General features: G+C 51.4%; 1 protein-coding gene across 1 annotated transcript in view; it reads left to right on the top strand.

Annotated features, from left to right (window-relative positions):
• Rarres1 (retinoic acid receptor responder 1) overlaps positions 1-19019 on the top strand; it is a 35677-nt gene extending 16658 nt beyond the window's left edge. Inside the window, exons 3-7 of the mRNA XM_047564098.1 lie at positions 7054-7116; positions 9187-9367; positions 13232-13368; positions 18178-18240; positions 18320-19019. Of these exons, the coding sequence (XP_047420054.1) occupies positions 7054-7116; positions 9187-9367; positions 13232-13368; positions 18178-18240; positions 18320-18469 (594 nt within the window). The 3' untranslated portion in view covers positions 18470-19019. The remainder of the gene's footprint in view (positions 1-7053; positions 7117-9186; positions 9368-13231; positions 13369-18177; positions 18241-18319) is intronic.
• The last annotated feature ends 1675 nt before the right edge of the window (positions 19020-20694 follow it).

The raw sequence follows: 20694 nt of genomic DNA, 5'->3' as shown, positions 1-20694 counted from the left end.
GGCTGGAGACTGGGCGTCAGTGGAGCTTTGGGGCCCCTGTGGCAGCCTCACCCTGGCTTCCCTAGCACGTCATCCAAGTGTCTGTGTTCTGAGCGAGCTTAAAGGGGGAGCTAGGTTTTTAAAGTGTGGTCTTCGGCTAAATAAATACCTGTTCTCCCCTCTATGGGATAGTGCCTAACGTAAAAAGAGGCCAGACACATAGGGAGAAAATCTTTGATCTATAAGATGAAGACAGCTTTGTGTTTTATTATAAATAGCTTTTTGCTAAAAACGACAAGTTCGTAGAGCTGCTATTAGAACATGCAGTTTTATCTTCTTGATACATACATAAATACCATTATATAGCAGGTTTCCCACTCCGGGGTTTTTCTTTCTGTGGTTTGTTATCCATAGTCAATTGCAAAAACATTAAATGGAAAACCCCAGAAATGAACAGTTCACGAGTTTTAAGTGGCATATCATCTGGAATAGCATGATGAGATCTCGTGCTGTCTTGCTCTATGTGGACCATCCTGTTGCCCAGCGTATCCACACTGCACATGTGACCCACACGTTAGCCACTTAGTAGCTGTCGCAGCTATCAGCTGTTAGTGTCACGGTGCTGTGTTCAATTAACTTGTGTTACTTCATAATGACTTCAAAGTGCAAACTCAGTACAGTATGTTGTTAAAATGGTTCTATTTTATTATTATTATATTCAGCATTCTCCCAAGAAACAGAACCAATATAACATACTTGTAATGGGCAGATTTTAGATTGGTGCCCACAGTCAGAGGCTGGACAGTCTCTCAAAGGCCATCCACAGGGCTGGGAGAAACCAGTGGCTGTCCCGTCCTCTGAACAAGAGGGAGCAGTGGAAGCAGCCCCAGCCGGAGGCTGAAGGCTTAGGAGCCACTGGAGAGTCACTGGTGAGGGGCCATGTCCAAGGCAGAACAATCTGGAGTGGACGTCCACAGGTGATGGTGGCAGCAAACACAGGCTCCCTCAAGAGTCCTGCAGGTGTGAGTGTCCCCCCTGGCCCCGTGCTCCAGCTGGCCCCAGCTATTACACGGTACACCCACATTCAGGGTGGGCCTTCCCAGCTCCGTCTGCTGACCCACGTGCCAATCGTCTCTCAAAACACCCATAGAGACACCCAGGAATGTGCCTCTCAGACCAGTCAAGTCAACGACAACGATCAACCACCACAGTTCATAATCTTACTGTGCCTAATTTATAAATTTATATAGGCATTTATTAATAGGAGAAAACAGAATATATAGGGCTTGTCATTCCCGACCGTTTCAGGCATCTACTGGGGGTTTTGGAACGTGCCCCTGTGGATGGGGGGGCTGCTGTATAGCAAGGTGCCTGCCTGTGCGACAAGAAGCAAGGAGCGATGTTCTTTCGGAAACCATTTTGGCCCAGACTGCTTTCTCCAAATGTTCCTCCTTGAAAAAGGGCACATGCCCAGTGGCCGGGGGCCACCAGCAGCACCACTGAAGCAGCGGGCAGACCTACCCAATTGCCTGAGGCTCCGGGCTCCCATGTCAACCAGCTCGTGATGCTTTCCCCTTCACGTGGCCCTGCTGACACTTCAGCCTTTGGAGAGGATGGGCCCTCTTGTCCTCAGTTTCCCACTTAGTGACTGGGCTGTGTTCAGTGACATTCCTGGAGCTGCTCGTCACTTCCTGCTGTCCCCATGATGCCAGGCTCCACTCAGCAGCTACAGAGGTGCTCTGGTGCCACCCCTGGGGCCACAGCCTCCCCTGGAGCTTGATAAGACGCAGGCTTTCCACGACCCACACTCGCTGGATCCGTCCTCGGGGGCTGCGCCGTTCCAGAAGCATCTCTACTCTGGCCCCCACCCCCACGGCCGTTCAGCCGTTTGCAGGGACTAACCTGCTGATGTCCCCAAGTTGGGCTGTCACCCCTGTGCCCCACACATGCCCTGCCTCTCCTGGCTCGTCTCTGTCCTGGTCCTTTCTGGAGACTCCCCACCATACAGGGCTTGCTTCCATTTGTAATCTGTGTGAAAGAGTCTGTACCCAGGAGCTCCTTCTCTGGCCTCAGGGCATCTTACTCCCATGCCATTATGGGTTGTGTCCTCCAAAAAGAAACGCTGAAGTGCCAACCTCACTGCCTGAAGGCATAAAAGAGAGTCTCTGCCATGTAATCAGGTTACAATGAGCTCAGGCTGCATTAGCGTGGGCTCTAAATCCAATGACTGGTGTCCTTATGAAAGGCCATGTGCAGACACAGATGGACACAGAGGGATGAACACCATACAGGCCGAGGCAGAGACCAGAGATGCAGCTGCAGGCTGAAGAAGGCCAGGACTGGAGCCACCACCTAAAGCCAGAAGAGGCAGGAGTCCAGCAGGAGCCTCAGAGGGAGCCGGCCCCGCTGACCCTGGATACTGGACGCCTGGCCTCCAGGACTCTGAGGACACATGACTATTGTTTTAAACCACCTGTGTGTGGTGCTTTGTTATGACAGCTGTAGCAAACGGACACACTGCCCTTCCTGGCTGTGGCGTTACCAGAGGGTGGCGGTGGGTCTTGTCCCAGGAGCCTGGTTCTAAGCACAGCCCGAGCCCGGCCAGGCCAGCAGCCGTCCCCCTCACCAGCAGCAGCTTGCTTTCTGCCTTTCCTCAGAAGGGAGTCGCTGGGCCACATGTGCAGCCTATGCAGGAGACAGGAAGGGCTGCTCGGGGGGCAGGCTTGGCCACCGACCAGCTCCGGGACTCTGGACAGCTCCGTAATCTGGGGCAAGTACCTCACTCTCTTCACCCTGAAAATGGGGATAACAGCAAGGGCTTCATATGAACCAGCACCTGGGCACCGTGCCACGTCCGGAGAGCAGAGCCGTCCACGCAGCCCCAGAAAGCTCCCTCTCGGTGCGATCCACCCGCCCACCTCCCTCCACGGAGAGGTTGTCTGGATGGACAGATCTTTCATCGTGACTCCCACCGCAGTGGCTGGCAGGGTGCTTGCTACTGATTTGATAAGGATGTAAGGAGCATTCTCTTACCTAGAAACTGCACCACCCCACGTGATAAGCCCAGTCCTTGGAGGCCAAGTTCCATGGACACTTTCTTGAACGGGGCCTGGCTCCTCCCAGCTGACCAGGTGGTGTAAGGTGACTGCTCCAGCTCTCCTCCTGATGAGCTCGAGAGGCTGCTGCCGCGACCCAGTCGACCTTTGATGATTAGGAGCACATTCTAAGATGACAGTGTGGAGCAGGCCCTGAACCAGCGAGTCATGCATCAACACCATGCACCACCGCAGCCGTCTGTTTACACCATGTCACCACGAACACCCGGGCACCGTGTCTCCAGCCAGAGGAATTTTCAGCTCCACGATCATCCTGGGGCACCACCGCTGCAAGCGTGGCGCTCGCTGACCAGAACGTCTCTGTGCGGTGCACAACTGCTCAGGACTTCACCCTCTACCACCTTCTGCGGGTGCGCGCAGGGTGCTGGGGGGGGTCCAAGGCCTGTGTGTGCTAGGCTTAGCACTCCAGTGCCCAGCCCCATCCCAGCCCCCGCTTTCCTGCTGATGGGGTCCCCTCTTTGCACCATGCGCTGTCCATCTCCGCCGTCCCAGCCTGCCTCCACCCACTAGCCTTCCACTCTCCACACCCCTCTGGATACCTCCCCACTCCTGCAGGAGCTATGCAAAGTCCCTCCTCCTAGGCCGCAGCCTGCCTTTTCCTTCAGGACACAATCCCTCCCCACCTGGTCAGCCTCTTCCTGCCTGCCAACTGGCCACTGGCCCCACTCCAGCTCCTTGGGGCCAGGAGCCCTGTGCCTTCAGTGTGGAATGATTGGCCAGCTGCTCCCAGCCCCAAAGTCAACTCCTTCACCTGCAGAGTTCAACTCCAGTATCACTTCCCGTCCCTGCACAAGATCAGTCCTCCGGTCTCCCTCACGGCCCATGGTGGGCTGCAGTCCGCGCTGCAGTGGCCTGCTCATGGTCTCCCTAGTCCTCAGCAGGGGCGACTACTGCCCTGCCCACTGTAGTGCCTGCACCTGGCACCCTGCTTGGAGTAGGTGTGCCCTGGGAAACCCTGGGTGCAGGGAGTATTCCGAATAAGGCAAAGAGACACAATCCTGAAGCCCAGGAGCACGAGACACCTTGTGCCCACCACGGTGGCCCTGAGCAGGCCCCCAGGGACTTGTGACTAAGAGGAAGGGAGGGGAGAGGCCTCTCGGGGAGATCAAAGGACCGCATCTTGAGAAAGTACAACCAAAACACCAAAATCCTATTTCAGATGAAATGTGGACATGTTTTTAAAAGTGTCGATTTAAAACAAGGAAATCAAAGCAGCCAAGAAAATAACTCTTCAGACGACAGACCCCACACTGCCTCAGCTTAAGGCCGTTGCTTCTTTGCCTACAAAGAGCCAGAGACCCCCTTTGCCTCCCTGTGTTTCAGAGGCACTGCTAGGCGCTGTAGCTCAAGTCCTCTGCTTAGAGCAGGCGCCCCTGTCCCAGAACAAGGAGGCCCGGGTGGGTGGTACGGGGTGCGGCACGGCGGCCATCCTCCCGCTCCCTGGGAGACGGCTCCCGTCCTGGTCCCCCACCTCCCAGACCTGCTTGCAGTGCCCCGCACCCCTGGCGCATCCTATGCACAAGGTCCCGCACCAGCGCGGTCCAGCGGGCGTCCTCCTCCTCTCCTGAACGGCCTCCAGCCAGCATGCCCCACGCCCAGCTGGAACAGAGGCAGCGCTCCTCCCATGCAGGCCCGCGCAGGCTGGAGCCTGTGCTGGTGGAACCGAGGTCGCAAGCCCTCTGTCGTGGGTTCCTCCCACGGGGCTTGCGCTGAGGACACTGGTCCTGGGGCATCGTCCCAGCAGCTGCGCTACAGGCCTTCCGCTACTCACGGGTGCTCCAGGGGCAGGCAAGGTAAAGCACCCTGGGTGGAGTCGGTCACTTCCTCCCTGTCCTTGGGCTTGGGCCACTCAGGCTTCCAGCACGGCTCTCCCGGCCTCAGGACCCCAGATTTTAATAAAAATAGGAAACACACCTGACTTGCCCTGGCCCACCTTTATGCCTCACCCCATCCTTCACAACACCCCGTGTACTATGGCTGTTCAGTGGGGCTCCCGGGGGCTTGGGCTCCGGTTCCAAGTCTGCATCAAAAAGCGAGGCTCCAGGGGCCGGGAGTGTGGCTCAGTGGAGGAGAGCTGAGCGTGTGAGGCCCCGGCTCGATCCTCAGCACTGCACATAAATAACAATGGTTCATCAAAAACCATAAGCGGATATTTTAAAAAGAAGTGAGGCTCCAGCCTCAAAGGCCTTCTCCTGCCTCACTCCCTCTGGAGTGCCAGCCCTGCACTCCCTTTGTCCCCGCCCTTGGCCTTCTCCAGTCTCCTAGTCCCAGGTCCAGGAGTCCTGGGACCCTTGCTTATCTGCCTGGCCGTGGCCAGCTGGAGTGGTAGTTCAGCTTCGCCTGCTCTGGACGCTTCCTGAGCTCAGCCCACTGCGCCAGGCAGGGCCTTGTCTCCACCATCAACCATGCCACCAGCCTGACTGTTGCTGTCCACCTGCCTGTGTCCATGCGCCTGCAGGCCCTGGGGAGGCTGGACAGGATGCTGGGCTCCTCTGTGTCCTCAGCGCCTGGCCAGCAGGGCACTGGGGTGAGTGAATGGACCACAGCAGGCAGCGCCTCGCCTCATCAGCACGTGTGGAGAGGGACGTGAGGCCCAGCAGGCTGTCCAGGTGGGGCTCCTGGGTTCTGCCTCTCTCGGCACCTGCAGCTGACAGACACGTGGGAATAGCTGCCGCCGAACCTTAGCCCTCCCTTCTCTACAGTTTCCCAGTGTTTTCAAAGAATCTATTAAGTGGAAGTCATGATACCTGTTCTATTTACAAGGCGGCCCTGTCTGGTTATTGTGTTCCTGAGCCAAAATTAAAACAAAAACAAAAACTGACGTTTACAGAGTCTAATTCAATCAAGACTATGAACTAACTGCAGCTCCATGTAACACAAAGTTCCTTCTGTAGAAAAAAACCATGTAGCTGAATGACCACTTTGCTCTCAAAAAAAAAAGTAATAATGGCAGATAACATACAGTTTTAAGTAACTGAAATTGCTTCAACAATATGGGGATGTATGTTACTGAAAAATTTGCATTGGAATCAATATTCAAAAGTTTAAAAAGGCTAAACATGCATTTCAAAAACCGACATTTACCTGCCTGTTGAAACAGCACAGGAGAGAGAAACAGCACCTGGCAGCTTTCCAGGGCCAGGACAAATGCCCAGATGACCAACTGACAGAGAAGGAAGGTTTACTTGGGCGCCCAGTTTGAAAACTCCAGTCCACGAGCCACTCGCTCTGTTGCTTCACAGCCTGTGCTGGGGCAGCGTGTCACAGCAGGAGTGACAAATGGCCAGGGAGCAAAGGACAGGAAGAGCCCAGAGCCCCACAGTCCTCTGTAGGGGCACCCCATAACCAGAGGACCTTCTACTAGGCCCTAACCTTGCAGTGGCACCTCTCTGGGGACCAAGTCTTCAACACGTGGATCTTTCAGGGACACTCGAGATTCGAACTACAGTAGAGACCTGACACGGGAGGCTGTCCTCGGAGTTGTCTGTCCACCTCGCCCCCATCCCTGGGCCTCCCTTGCCCATGGGTGCCCTTGCCTCTCTTTAGGAGGTGCTTGGAGGCACCTTCTAAGTGGCTTCAAGACCACCCATCTCCCACCTGTCACCTCCTGAAAGCACGATTATGCCTTTGCTGCCTGTGTCGTGTGACTGAGACTGTGCCATGGCCCCAGCCGGGGAGTGGGTGGAGGAATTCAGCCCCGCTCCCTGCACCTAGGCCTGTCTCGCTGCTCTTCCAGTCAGCTTCCAGATGAACACACCCTGTCCCTTTTGTGCCTCTCACTGTGTGTCAAACTAGCAAACTGAGGGGCAAAATCAGTTTGTAAGAAAAATCAGCAATAAAAACGCTTTCTTCAGGTGTAAACATCACCACTTTCACACCACACCACCCAAGAGTGCATTCTTGGACATGAGGGTGTCAATGGCGCGCCCACAATGCTAAGATTGTCTCTGTGTTTCAGGTTGATCCAACGAGGGGCTATCAAGTCAACCTGGTGTTCAGCACACAGGCCTACCACCTGCAGGTAAGCAGCTGGGAGCGCCGAGTGCCCTTCAGGCGACTCTGAACACAGCCCAGGAGCTCTGTCCGGGGCCTCCTGCTTTGCTGTGTCCTCCAGGGGTGGAGAATGGGTCAGGCAGAAGGCAAGGATCCAGCTGCTTCAACTTCATGGCCCTGTGCCACGCGCGTCCCAGATCACGCGGCTCACCCCACCTCCAGGACACCTCCCGGACCTCAGAGCCCTCCGGATGACTCACTCTAAACATCAACTTGTTCTTTTTCGTGTCTGCTGGTGACACTTCTGGTTACCAGGCCGGCACAGCATGAGGCTGGTTCCAGGATCGACCGCAGAGGCACCCTATGAAACAGCGGGCCCTGCGTGCGACAGGCACTAGCCTACTGCCGTTCCCACCAAGCAGTCCCGATTGCCAAGTTTCCGCTGCCCTGTTTTCGGGAAGAGAGTAAACAGAAAACTTAAGTGGAGGTTAGAGCCAGATGAACTCCATGTGCCGGGCAGACTGGGAGGCAGCAAGGGACACGGGGAGCCCTGCCCAGACTGCCCCAGTGGTGCTGTGAGCCAGGGAGCCTGGGAAGGGCAGGCAGGGCCTGGCATCAGTGTCCCAGGGGGCAGAGCGTTGGGGTGAAGGCGAGTCCCCACTTCAGGCTTCTGGAAGAAGGCTCGCCAGAACCGAGTGCCTGACTTCACTACCTCAGAGCTCGCTCTGTTAAAGGGTTAGGAAGATGCCTGTGAGCTCTCCACTGCAAACCTGCCGAAGCTGAAGGAATGCCAGTTACTAGCTTACTAGGAACAGTAGTAGATCACCGCTGGTAACCCTGTGGGTGCACCCAGGGCGGGCTCCCTGCCGCGGGGGAGGTCTTCCATCTAACCAGGTGCTTTATTCCCTGGAGGCGTTTGGGGAGGATGAACGAGGAGGGAGAGCAATACCTGTTCTCTTTCTCCTTCCTGAAAGGACATCAAGGAGCCAGAGAGACCCTGTCACACCTATCACACCCTCCTCCTGAAAGCCCTGCACTGTCTGCTCCCTTGCACCTGTAATCAGCATCTTAATGCACCCCAGATCTCTCTCTCTCCAAGCTGGCACTCACAGGGGAAAGCTGCCCACTGGAAAGCCCACCTCCATGTTTTGAGTGGGTTCTAGAAACAGACTTACTGAGCAGATCCACCTTTGCTCTTCCCTTGGGTTCTTTGTTTTGGTGGTGGTTTTAACTGGGCTTCCTCCCTGTTTAAACCTTAGAAGTGAAAAGTTCACTGCATCCACTTTTTAAGGAGAAATTCTAACTAGGGGCCCATGGCTGGGTATGAGGCCCACACAGATCCTCAAATTCTAGGCTGGTGTTTATGGTATGAGCAAGCACATTTTCAATGAAAATGTGCATTTATATCGGGTTAAGGAATCTGTGACCAAAAGGGCAAAGAACCACTCACTGCCCTAGAACTGAGTCCTGCCTAGTGTCTAACTGAAGCTGAGATGTCTCTGGGCTGGATAAGTGAGGGTGATCCCAGGATACCCAGTAACCTCCATTTAAACGTGAATGAACGAGTGCAGTCCAGGGAGCTGGTCAACCCAGGCGGAGGGCCTGCACCTCCACCTCTGGACCGGACCTAGCACAGCACGGACGGGTTGGTGTGACCTCAGTAAGCCGAGCTCAGATGCGAGTTCTCACCACTTACGAGCTGGGAGACACAAGCAGCTTCCTCTTTAAACTTTAGCATCTTAGTCTTTAAAACTGGAATGAGAGGAGCTAATTCATAAGACAGCATAAAGATAGTGTTTTTGTTCAGAGGACAGTCTGCCCAACGTCCAGCTAAGCATCGTGCTGGTCCAGAGGAGGGCCAGGTCTCTGCCACCCTACAGCCTTGGGCCTAGTGGCGCTCCACAGGCAGCGTCTCAGAACTAGGCCGCCATTACCCCAGAGACGAGTTTAGGTGGTGGCAAAGGGTGAAAGACCACCGGTCGGCAAACCCACATTCCCTTACTGCAAGGCCGGGCACGGCTGTTGCCCTGAGGAGCTGTCAGTCTTGTGTGGGGGGCGGTAAGTGACCACCCTGCTTGACTCCGCGTCTCTACCTCAGGACCGTGAGCGCCGCTTGGGGAGATGCTCTGCTCAGGTGCTTTTCAAGAATCAGAAACCTGGACCGGCCGTTACCGTGAGGTGCGCCCCGCTCCCCGAGAAGCACATGCTCCGAGAGGACCGCCTGCTGTTCAAGCAGCTGAAGCAGCTGAAGGGCGCCCTGAACGTGAGCAGCATACCTGGTATGAGTCGGCCTCGGGTCTCCAGTGCTCACCCCCTCACGACTGTGGTCACCAGCCCGTAGAGCGTGCTCATCTAAACGTACCCCTCAAGTGGCACTTTGACTCAGCCATAGCTCCTGACACGCTTCCTCATTTCAACCAGATTCAGAGGACTCTTTCTGTCCTCCTCTGGGGACAGCAGTCACGACTCCAGAAGCTGTGTGGGCCTCTCCTGCCTGCACCCCCGAAGGGGGCCCAGGAAGGGCTGAGTCCCCAGGTAGTGGGCAAAGGAGTCTTTCCACAGGATGTGACCGGGGTGCAGTTTTCAGGGTGAGTCCAGAACCCGAGGGGCCTTTCCAGAGGTCTCGGGCAGCAGCCTCAGAAACTCTAGTGACAAGCCGTCCTCCAGCCTCCACTCTGCCCCACGCAGGAGGCAGGCGAGCAGCTGTCTCTGGGCTGCTGGGTGGAGGAGCCGTTTATGTCACTTCGGGTCAGTGGCTAATGGCAGTGGTGCCATCTCTAATGGCTGGGCCCCTCTCTGCGGTGACTCAGCTGCGGCGGAGCAGAGTTCCTTTGTCCGAGTACTCGGTGTGTGGGCGGCAGCTGAGACTTGGCACTTACTGGCAGATCCAATTTCTAAAACCACAGAAGTTGTCTCTGGACTTGCACTTGGGCATCAAGCCTGCCACCGACCCCTACCACACTCCCCCCCACAAAGCCTCACTTCAATTTGCTTGTTTGCCCAGACACCCTGAAGCCCCAGGCTGGCTCCAGAGGACTGCAGGCTGCAGGCTGAAGGTAGCTGTCCCCACGGGCTTGCTGGTATTGACCGGATGCTCTTAAGACCTAGAAGTGGAATACTGCTTCTGGTGTTCTGAGATTCAGAGCCATGGACAATTCTCACATAACAGTTCCCTGACAATTTGGATTGAATCCTATGTCACAAGATTATGAGAAATAATTCCAAAACCAAGACTGTAGCAGAACACTTGAAATAACTGAGCTAATGAATAACACTGAGCACCTCGTTGTTAAGGGATATTTTCCCCTTCAGTTTGGGAAACAGGGTTTATTCACTTTTCTTAAGAGACAAATTCAGAAATTATACAGGCCTTTTTCTTTGAATATTTCCACAGAATCACTAGATTTGGGTTACTTTTAAATAGCACATGCTAATGGCCCTTGTTCAGTAAGTTCTGCCCACTCATAAGACCCTTCTGTAGCCCTCAAACAATGTGCTACTACGAACCTTTGGGAAAATCCTAACAGGGCACCTGCTCATCAACAGTACTTTCAGGCTCTGCACCAAGACACTTAAGCGCTATGTGCAGCCTGTCCATGGACACACAATTATCTACTTTAAAACCACAAAGGTTGGTGTTAGATAAAGCAAATAAAAAGTATGCTGATATCCCTGGAATGTCTAGTTGGAACCCTAGCAGATTCTGCTCAGTGTTTAATCAGTTCAAGATACTGGACTACTATGCATAGTTCATACGTACGAGGATCTAAATTTGTTCCACACTGGTTTTCCCTTTAGAAGGTAGTTATTTTTATTATTAGGGAAATTGTCACTTTTCCTAATGAATGCATAGACCTCCCATCAGTGCTCCCAAGTACACAGGAAGAGCCTGCAGAGCTGGATAACCAGCAGGGGCTGTCGCCTTCTCCATGTCCTCACTGGCCTGGGTGTCCAGTGTGACTCCTCCATCTCCAGGAGGAGTGGCTGTGCTGTCCCCATTCTAAACTCACACACTGTACGACGAACCTGTGAGGGGAGCTGTGACAGGGAGGTCTCCATGAAGACGAGGGTGAGGGACCTTAATAAAGCAGGGACAGTGTCACCAACAGTGCTGGAGTCCTACTGGGCACCATGTCTGAAATCCCAGTGGTCAGCTGCTCAATGCGGAGAGCAGAAGCCCCTTCCAGAAGGCAGAGGCGGGCAGGAAGTCAGTCTGGAGCTGCCTTCTGCTCCAGCCTTGACCTGGTCACGTCGCAGCTCCCTGGCATCAGGAATTTCCTTCTGCTTGCTTAGCCCCAGGCACCTGCCCATCCAGACACCAAGTCTCTGTCCCCACCCCGAGTTCCCTCGAGTTGATAGACCCCTGATTCCAGTTTTCCTGCTTCTTCCACGACTGTGCCCATCGATATCTTTCTCATCTCTGAAGCCTTGTCCACTCATTCCTTGTCTTGCCCTGCCAAGACTGACCACCTCTTTCCTCATTCTGTCCCCTCTCCACACACACTGCCTCTTCCTGGCCAGCTTCTGCCCTACCTACATAATGGAAACTGCTGTCCCTTGGGTCACCGGAGACCACCCAGATCACCAGATCTGGTGGGCTTCCTTCTCCTGGATCCGGCTGTGCCTCTTCTCACACCATGTATAATAACCCTAACGGACTCAGCTTACTTCCACCCAAAGGTCTGCACATTCATGTATTTCATAGTATTACTCCTCTCCTGTACTTGGGTGACTGGACTCCTTGGTAACTTTCTAACACTTAATAACTGGCCACCATTTCTGATCAAGCCTGTCTTCGGGAAGCACTTGGACCCATCCTGCCTGCCGTCCCCATGCCCAACCTCACCGTCCTTCATGCCCACAGGGCTTCTTCCAGGACTGCTGCAGGAGCCTCCTGTCCAGTCTGCGGGTTTCAGTCGCCCCCACCTGTCCCGTGCACAGCAGCAAGTCACCTTCCCTGCCCACTAGCAATCAGTGCACACCTGCCGGCACTGCACGTGGTCAGTCATTTGATGCTCTTGGACCTGCCGGTGCCCTCCTCACTCAGGGGGCTCACACGCTGTGCTCCTCCCACCACATACACAACAGGAAGCCACAGCCTGCTGAAATCTCGTTTCTCTGAAGCCCCCCCCCCCCCAAGTCCCTCCAGCCCAGAGGAACTTCTCAGAGCTCTGCTGCCTCCTGTCTTAGGAACACATGGCTGCATCTCTGTGCCACCCAAGGGGAGGCAGAGACCCATCTCGTCTCACACAAAGATAAAGGGAGCAATCTTGGGAGTTGCCTGTCACTTTTAGGCCAGTCAAGCCAAGGTCTGTTAATAAGCAGAATTTACTAAAGTTATTCTACCAAGAAAAATGAGTTTCCAAATCAGCTTGTGGGCATCCCTACGTACTGTGCTGTTTATCAGACTGAGCATCTCCACCAAATTGCAGACAATGATGAGCCATGAAAGTTATCTTCCAAGTTACTGAGATTTGAGTTTCTAGAAGTCCTGAAAGGCAAATTAATAATCACGGCAGTCTACTATTAAGTAGGTTAAAAAATGTTTTCTTAATTATAGATTTTAGGTGCAAAAACAATGCCACAGGAAAAACCGGTCTGATTTCTTCAGGTGCTCAAAAGAAGTGACAGAGACGCTGCCAATCACTGGTTAGCTTTAAAGTCAATGGTAAGAGATAAAGCCATTTGGCAGATGAGGAAGCAATGAGTTTAAAAAAAGACCCAAACCAAACAACAGGTGTCTGCGAGGATGTGGGGAAAAAGGCACACTTATACATTGCTGGTGGAGTTGCAAATTAATGCAGCCACTCTGGAAAGCAGTATGGAGATTCCTCAGAAAACTTGGAATGGACCCACCATTTGACCCAGCTATTCCACTCCTTGGCCTATAACCAAAGGACTTAAAATCAGCATACTACAGTAACACAGCCACATCAATGTTTATAGCAGCTCAGTTCAAAATAGCTAGATTGTGGAATCAACCTAGATGCCCTTCAGTTGATGAATGGATAAAGTAACTATGGTATATATACCACAATGTGAGAGATGACCTGATATGACCAAATTTAAACCTTGTATCATTACTGAAACTTCTGAAATTTTGTCTCAAAAAATGGCTTAACAAATGTGCTTTTTCCCCCCAGATGATTACGGAAATATTGATCCCTCCCTGAGACCCATGTGGGACTTGGCTGTTCTTGGCAGCTCTTACGTGATGTGGGAAAGGACAACCCAGTTTTTATACTACTACCCGTTACGGATCAGCAGCGTCAAGCAGTGGGTAAGAAACCCGAGGCGCCCCGGTACATGCATCGGTGTGGTGCTCGTAGACTGAGCGTGAATTACCTGCTTCTCACTCGCCCAACAAGTACTCGAGTGCCTGCGGCAGGCCAGATGTTATTTTAGGGACTGATGTGAGAGCGAGTAAAACAATGCTGCTGCTCACTGAGATGAATTCCAGGGAGAGAAGACAAGACAGTCAACAAATAAGTGCACAGCAAGCGGTGGAAGTGTGATGGAAGGCAGGCAGGCGGGCAGGAGTGCGGGCCTCGACAGGAGAGACTTACTTGAAGTGAGGCTGGCTGAGCGAGGCCCAGGGAACCCAGGAGGAGTTTCAGGCAGAGGTGTGGTTTCTGGGCTGGAGAGGCAGCAGTGAGGCTAGAGTAGGGAAGGAGCGAGTGAGGGGACTGCACAGGGGACAAGAACATGGGAGGCAGCCACTCTTGCAAGGCCTTGGAGGCCATCAGAAGAGTCTGGAACTTATTAGCAGAGGAGTGACCTGACCTGATTAATACAGGACCATTCTCATTACACAGAGGCTGCAGGGAGGCCAGGGGAAGCAGAAAGACCAGCTACTACTGCAGCAACGGGGGCGAGGCCAGCGGGCAGTGGAGGTGGTGTGAGGACTGCTGGGATCTGCTCCTGGACCAGGCGTGGGAGTCAGAAAACAGCCAGCGTCGGGATGACCTTAGAACCTGGGCTGATTCTAGAAGGACAGGGCTTACATTTTCTGATTGGGCAAGATTTGGAGGGAGTGATCTTGTCTTGTGGTAGGCTGGAGAGCCTGGGTAGTTGTCTGGACCTACAAGTCTGATGGGGGAGGCGTGGGCGAGCCATGGCCACTCGGGGGCATATGAAGCCACAGGACTAGATGAGATCGAGGGCAGTGGGAGAGACAGCTGCTCAGGGACGAATCCTGGAGCCTCCCAACTCTCGACCTCCGATAGGAGTAGAGTTGCCTGGAGACCAGAGGACAGCAGTGGGGTGCTGGCAGGAGGCAGGTGCCCTTCTATGCTGGTGGCTTCCGTCTTCTCATGAGAGGCAGACGTCAGCAGTGAGCAGGGCCCAGAGGTGCTGGGAGTGTAGGGGCAGCGTGAGCCCCACGGGCCCCAGAAGGCCTGACTGAGAGGGCCAGCTGCTCAGCGGTGTGAGCCAGGCTGGGGTCCTTGTCAGCCAAGTGTGATGTGGGAGAAGGGGCATTTCTACAGAAAACAAAATCAACTTCTCTGAGAGGCAGGCTGAGCCAATCACAAGTGCCCATTTTTAAAATTCTTTTTATTTCAAATTATTTTTAGGGGCCTCGGGATGTAGTTCAGAGGTAGGGTGCCTGCCTAGCATGTGCACAAGACCCTGGATTCAATCCCCAGCACCATAAGAAAGTTAGATAGTCAATAACTGCTAAAAACCAAACTGACTTTCACCTCACATCATATACCAAAAGTAAAATTCATTTTCTCACGGGTTTACCCCTGGATGGACCATCAGTGAGTTCTCTGAGCACACGATCTGGCCAGCATGAGTCAGTATTTTCAGCAGCAGTAAGTTTGGTGTGCCCCGCAAAGGCCACTTTTAATGGCCTCGTTCTTTACTTACCTTTGCTTCTCCTTCCAGAGTGATTTTTAATAGAAATCATCATCTAGTTGTTGCTATATGACAAGTCAGGCCGTAGAGCTAGTCAGTCAGAAATCTGACTCTCGCACTGCAGGTGGGACAGTGGGGACATGAATGAAAACTGCACTGTTAAAAAGGAAAAAATGGGGCTGGGGATATAGCTCAGTTGGTAGAGTACTTGCCTGGCAAGCACAAGGCCCTGGGTTCAATCCCCGGCACCACAAAAAAAAAAAAAAAGAAAAAGAAAAAAACATGAGGGAGAATGGTTATTACGAATTTTAGATTTTTTTTAAAAAACCCTGTAAGGTTTGAATTTTAGATAAATGGTTGAGTAGGCAACTGACCTAAGTCACTCACGGAAAGTCAGTTCATCTCTCAGGTCCTACAACGAGGACTAACAAAGTGATTGAAGCCTTAACACTAACGTCAACTTAACTCGCTGGGGCAGTGGGAGTCTGCTGTCTAGCGGGACGGGCATTTCGGCCTACAGCACTCTTACTGAGGGTACCAGACACACATCCACACAGGTTTCCGAATCCTGCTCTTCAGTGACCACCAAGGACTCCCGAATCTTTCAGCAGAGGCAGCAACATAAACAAGAAGCAAACAGTGTGCTTTAAAAGCTCTAAGGACTATTCTGGGAAACAGCATTGGGGCAGGTAAAGCCAAAAGGGTGCAGGGTCCGGAAGTGACCAGTGGTGCTCAGAGAAGCACAGACGCTCTCTCCGTGGGGGTTAACTCACCTTTCAGTGGAACTGTGCAAGGGGGAGCAAGGCCTAAGAGTGGGCAAAGAAAGGAAGACTCAAAGACAACTACTGATGTCTTCCCAATACCACAAGGACAAGGGAGACACACTAGCTAAGAGACAGACGGGGACTTCCATGCACTCAGCCTTGACCTTGTGCCTTTCAAGCTGCTCTGATGGTGCCAGACTTTGTAAGCACCCAACTGCATAACCAGCAGCATGTGGCTGCCACCAGGGTGACTCTCTAGCAGTCACAGGCATGTATCAGCAACATCCCATCCACTAACCTGTTCTGCTGAGAAAGCTCCTTGGGATGGCTGATCTTAACTCCAGCCTCCTTACTCTCTACCAGGGCGGAGGAATGTCCAGGCTGCTTCCAGGAAGATCAGAGTGCTGGGTGGTAAAAAACTGCAATGCTAAATCACCGTCAATTTGGACTACAAGGCAAGGGTTTGGCATTTGTGTCGATTTGAATAGAAGCCAAAGAGATTGTTTCTGAATTAACATTAAAAATAATGACTTCTTGGCAGAGCTGGACTGGGCAAGGGTGGGCCATCATAGGGTGCTCGGCTGAACTGGGAAGTACAATGTCCTCTTCTGCAGTTCTCCAACGGTGGTCTGGGTCAAGGGTGCATCCTCCTATAGGCTAAAGGTGTTGCAACTGCATCAACGCCAGGGCTTCCAGGCACCACGGTCATTCAGATGTTGGCATCAGACCGTGAGTGACACTGGGTGGACAGAGGACACCAAGTCAGATGGAGTGTAGGCCTGTCGTTTGTTAAGACCTGCTGCTCTCTGGCCTAGGATCTGGAGACTGTCATGCTCTCCTTCAGAAATGCTACCTTCAAAAGCAGACCAGACACAGTCCTGAACAAACACTCTGTTTCTAAGCACAACCAATTTTTAAATGATAAACACACTGTACACAGGCTTTGAGAAATAGTGTAGACAGCACAGAGCCCGAGACAGCTATGCGAACAGCAGCTGGCGTGGAGCATCCCGAGAGAGAACCACTTCCTTCCACGCTCAAGATGTCTCCAAATGAAGTTCAAACAAGGCTAACTGTACCCCAAGAAATACCACCAGCCTGACAGTCATCTGCTGGTGTCTGTGGGGGCGGTTCCAGGCCCCCACCACATACCAAATTCCGTGATGTCAAGTTATTTATATGAAATGGCTCGGCATTTGCATATAACCCATGCACATACCCTCGTATATGTTCAGTCATCTCTAGATTTCTTTTGGTAGGTAACAGTGCCACCGCCATACGAAAGGCTGCTACACTGCAGTGTTTAGGGAATCGTGACAAAAAGTCCACACGTGCTCGGTGCAGACACAACTTCAAAACACATTTGGACCCTTGGGTGGCTGCAGACCTGGATCAGAACACCTGGATGTGAAGCGCCAACTCTACCTGGAACTTAAGAAGCCTGTTCTCTCCTGAAAGACGCGGAGCCTTGTCTGATGAGTCCCCTGGCTTATGGCTGTGTCAGACACCTGCTGTGCACACTAGTGGGTGTGCTGCCAGGCAGGGAAGAGCCACCGTACTAAAAAGCAGTCCAGCTGTGATTTGCCCAGGCAGGTTTGGCCCTGTGGTACCCCCACACCCACACACACTTCCTGACTGGAAAAAGTCTCCAGTGCAGGCAAAGGGAAGACAAGACCTAACATCGGTTTTTTGTTGTTGTTGTTGTTATTTTTGCTTCTTCAAATTCTTTAGTAGTCTCAAGAAAAACCTGGTAGGATACTAAAACTATATTCCAAATTGAAGGTTTTAAGAATTTTTTCCTGTCTTCCATCATTACTAGTGAAGAAATAAGTACCCTTGATATTAAAAAAAGGAAATGTCAGGAAGAAAACAAAATTGGCTTACTCACTAGTAAAATGCATAGAAAACTCGTAAGCAAGAGCATGCCTGCCGAGAAGCCCCAGTGCTCTGGCTTAGAAACAGTGCGTACACAATGAAGGCGGTGTGGGGGCAGTCACCTGGGGGGTGCGGGGGGAGAAGACCCACACGGGAGTGTGTGAGCAGTGCCTGGCATGAAGAGGGTCGTTGGCAGACCCTCCAGGGATGCTGGTTGCCTTCCCCTTGTGCTGCAGCCTGGGGTGGCAGGGCTGATGCAGCAGCTTGCAGTGCACACAAGAGCTGGATCTCCAAGGCCGCCAGGAGCCTGCCAACCCCACAGACCTCGGCCCCCTTCCCAAACTATAGGCATCAGAAAGAAAAAGTGATAACAACATCCAGCCAGCATTTTGTGCAACTCAGTGATAAAAACCAAAGGGAGAATCCACACCTTGATGCATTGAGCAGAATACAATGAAGGAAATGAGCTTCAATCTTGAGGCAGTGAAGAGTGAAGGTACCCCTCCAAACCAAGAATTCGTGTCCAAGCCCCCCATGGTGAGCTCACACAGATCCACTCTGTTATACTAACTCTCTGTTTCTTCCTCCAGAAAACCAGTGATCATGCAATTGATTTTGATTACATCATCCTGCTGCATGAATTCCCAACACAGGTAAAATACAACATTGCATGGAGAAGCATTTCTACCTTAGGTTCAGTAGGGTTTAATATTTTATACCTCTGTGTCCTAGGAAATCATTCCCTGCCATATTCACTTGATCTGGTACCCTGGCAAGTGGCTGAAAGTGAGCTACCATTGTGAGGACATGCAAACCCCAGAAGCTTCTTCTGGAACCGAGGAAGGATCAGCTGTGGCACCGACAGATTTTAGTAATTTCTAAGAAACAATGACCTGCTTCTACCAAATTCTAGACAAAATGGCTCTCCTAGCCTAAACAATCACTTTAGTTCTGGAGCCTGTGACAACCAGCAATACTCCAAAGCTGAAAGGTTATCAGCTGCTGCTCAGCTGGCCTGTGTAGTCCAACTCTGGGCGGCACGGGCACACTGAGCTCTGCTCAGTGCCGGGCACTTGCCAGCAGGCTCCTCGGAGTTTCAGCCCTGAAATGTGGAGTCCAGGCCATCAGTACCTACTGCAGAGGCTGATCATTATTTTTTAAGAACAACAACAAAAAAATGGTTTCATCTCTGAATTTGTATTTCTCACTCTTCTTAATATACTGTAACTATTTTATGTTGCTAAATTGCTCCTGCCCTGTATGTCAACCAACATTTTCAATCAAAGCAAATAGTAGGGAAAATAATAACTTTTTAAGGAAATTTTACTGTTTTTGTTATTTCAAGCAAGTATTCTTTGTAAACTTGGCATCTATTTTTAAATAAATGTTCATGCTTCTAAATAATAAAAGGTGTTGAATGTGTTTGCAGAGATTTGTATGCATGGGCAAAATTTGTGCTAAGCTGGAATTAAATAAAAATCTTGATATTGCTTGATTTAAATTATAAACTAATACATTATCTCACTAGATCAAGTGGCTGCCTGCAAACACATCAACTCTATGTATACCAAACATTTGCAATCTTCATTTACAAGGACAATTTGGATCCAGAGTTGGCCTAAGTCATTTATAAAAGCAAACAACATGTACCATAATCAAATTCAGTGGAGTACCTGCCCGAGGCAGGAAGAACTGACCCAGGAAATATCACTATCATTCCCTCTCAGAAATATTATAATGTAATGGAGCACTTCTATCAGTGTCTAAAACCTTCGGCCAGGTTCCTCAGTCAATATGTCATTAGCCTTAAACTATGACAAAATACATACACACCTTGGCTTACAATGGGGTTCTGGTTGAAAATGCATTTAATACACCTAACCTACCAAACATCCTGGCTTAGCAACACTGTGCCCTGCAGTGCTGGCTGTTTCACGGCAGGTGCCGGCTCCAGTACCACCCAGCATTTCACTGCTAACTTGCATGGCTTCTCCCCAAGAAATATCACTTGCACACCACTGTGAAGTTAAAACCCCTTAGGGTCAGGATGGTCTACTAGTCTGCACTAGTGGGTAACTGGAAAAGCTTATACTAAAGGCAAAAAAGACAAGGACTCTTATAAAAGATAAGCAGATCTAATTTATGTGTTTTTCTTTCTAAAACCCCAACTTTCCATTTACCTTCCCAAGACCCAATTTTTTTTTTAAGGAGTTCTAAGAACTCTGAAGCACTGTAAGCAATCATCTAAAGGCAACCTCAGCAATCTCAACATATGCAACAGTGAAGAGAGGTACTTCTTTGAAAACATAAACAGTCTGCTATGTTTATCATGCCAAAATCAAGAGATAAACCCCTCTAACTGAAGTTCCTTCCCTGAATCATCTTCAGAAGCAGATCTCAAGAGCATTACTTTGCCGGGCATGGTGGCGGATGTCTGTAACCCCAGCAGCTAAGGCAGGAAGATGATGAGTTCAAAGCCAGCCTCAGCAACTCAGCGAGGCCCCAAGCAACTCAGCAAGACTGTCTCTAATAAAATACAAAATAGTGCCTCAGTGGTTAAGTGCCCCTGGGTTCAATCCAAGGTAAAAAACAAAACATCCTTTCAGCATACTCTATGTCCTGTGACCTCTGACCTTTTTTAGCATCCCATTAGGGACTTGGAAAGGGGCAGCTGGGGGTGTGTCAGCTTTTCCAAGGTCCTCACTGGCAAAAGGGAACTTCCATTAATGAGATTAGGCTCACAAATGTGACCATAACTCAACCAGGGAAGGATTCTAAGGTAACCCTCCAACAGACCCTGCTTCAGTGTGACAGTTACGAAGGGGAATCACACAGGCAAAGAACATACAAACACAATTGTCTAATTCACAAAAACCACAAAAGTTAAACCAACTAAACTTTTTTCACCATCACCATTAGAACATTCTTTCGAGCACAAACTCTAAAACTGCTAACTTGATCTTTCTAACACTGATTTTACTAGCTAATTACAGAGAAAAACTATTGCATTTGGCTTGGCATAAAATGAACACCCAAGTTCCCTGAGCTCAGTTCCCAGTTCCTCAGGAGTGTGAACCCTCGATGCCAACGATAATGCCCTCCAGCAC

Source organism: Sciurus carolinensis, chromosome 9 (assembly GCF_902686445.1).
Source record: "Sciurus carolinensis chromosome 9, mSciCar1.2, whole genome shotgun sequence".
NCBI classification, from domain to species: domain Eukaryota; kingdom Metazoa; phylum Chordata; class Mammalia; order Rodentia; family Sciuridae; genus Sciurus; species Sciurus carolinensis.
The sequence above is the reverse complement of the archived record's forward strand: the minus strand, read 5'-3'. Positions and strand labels throughout refer to the sequence as shown.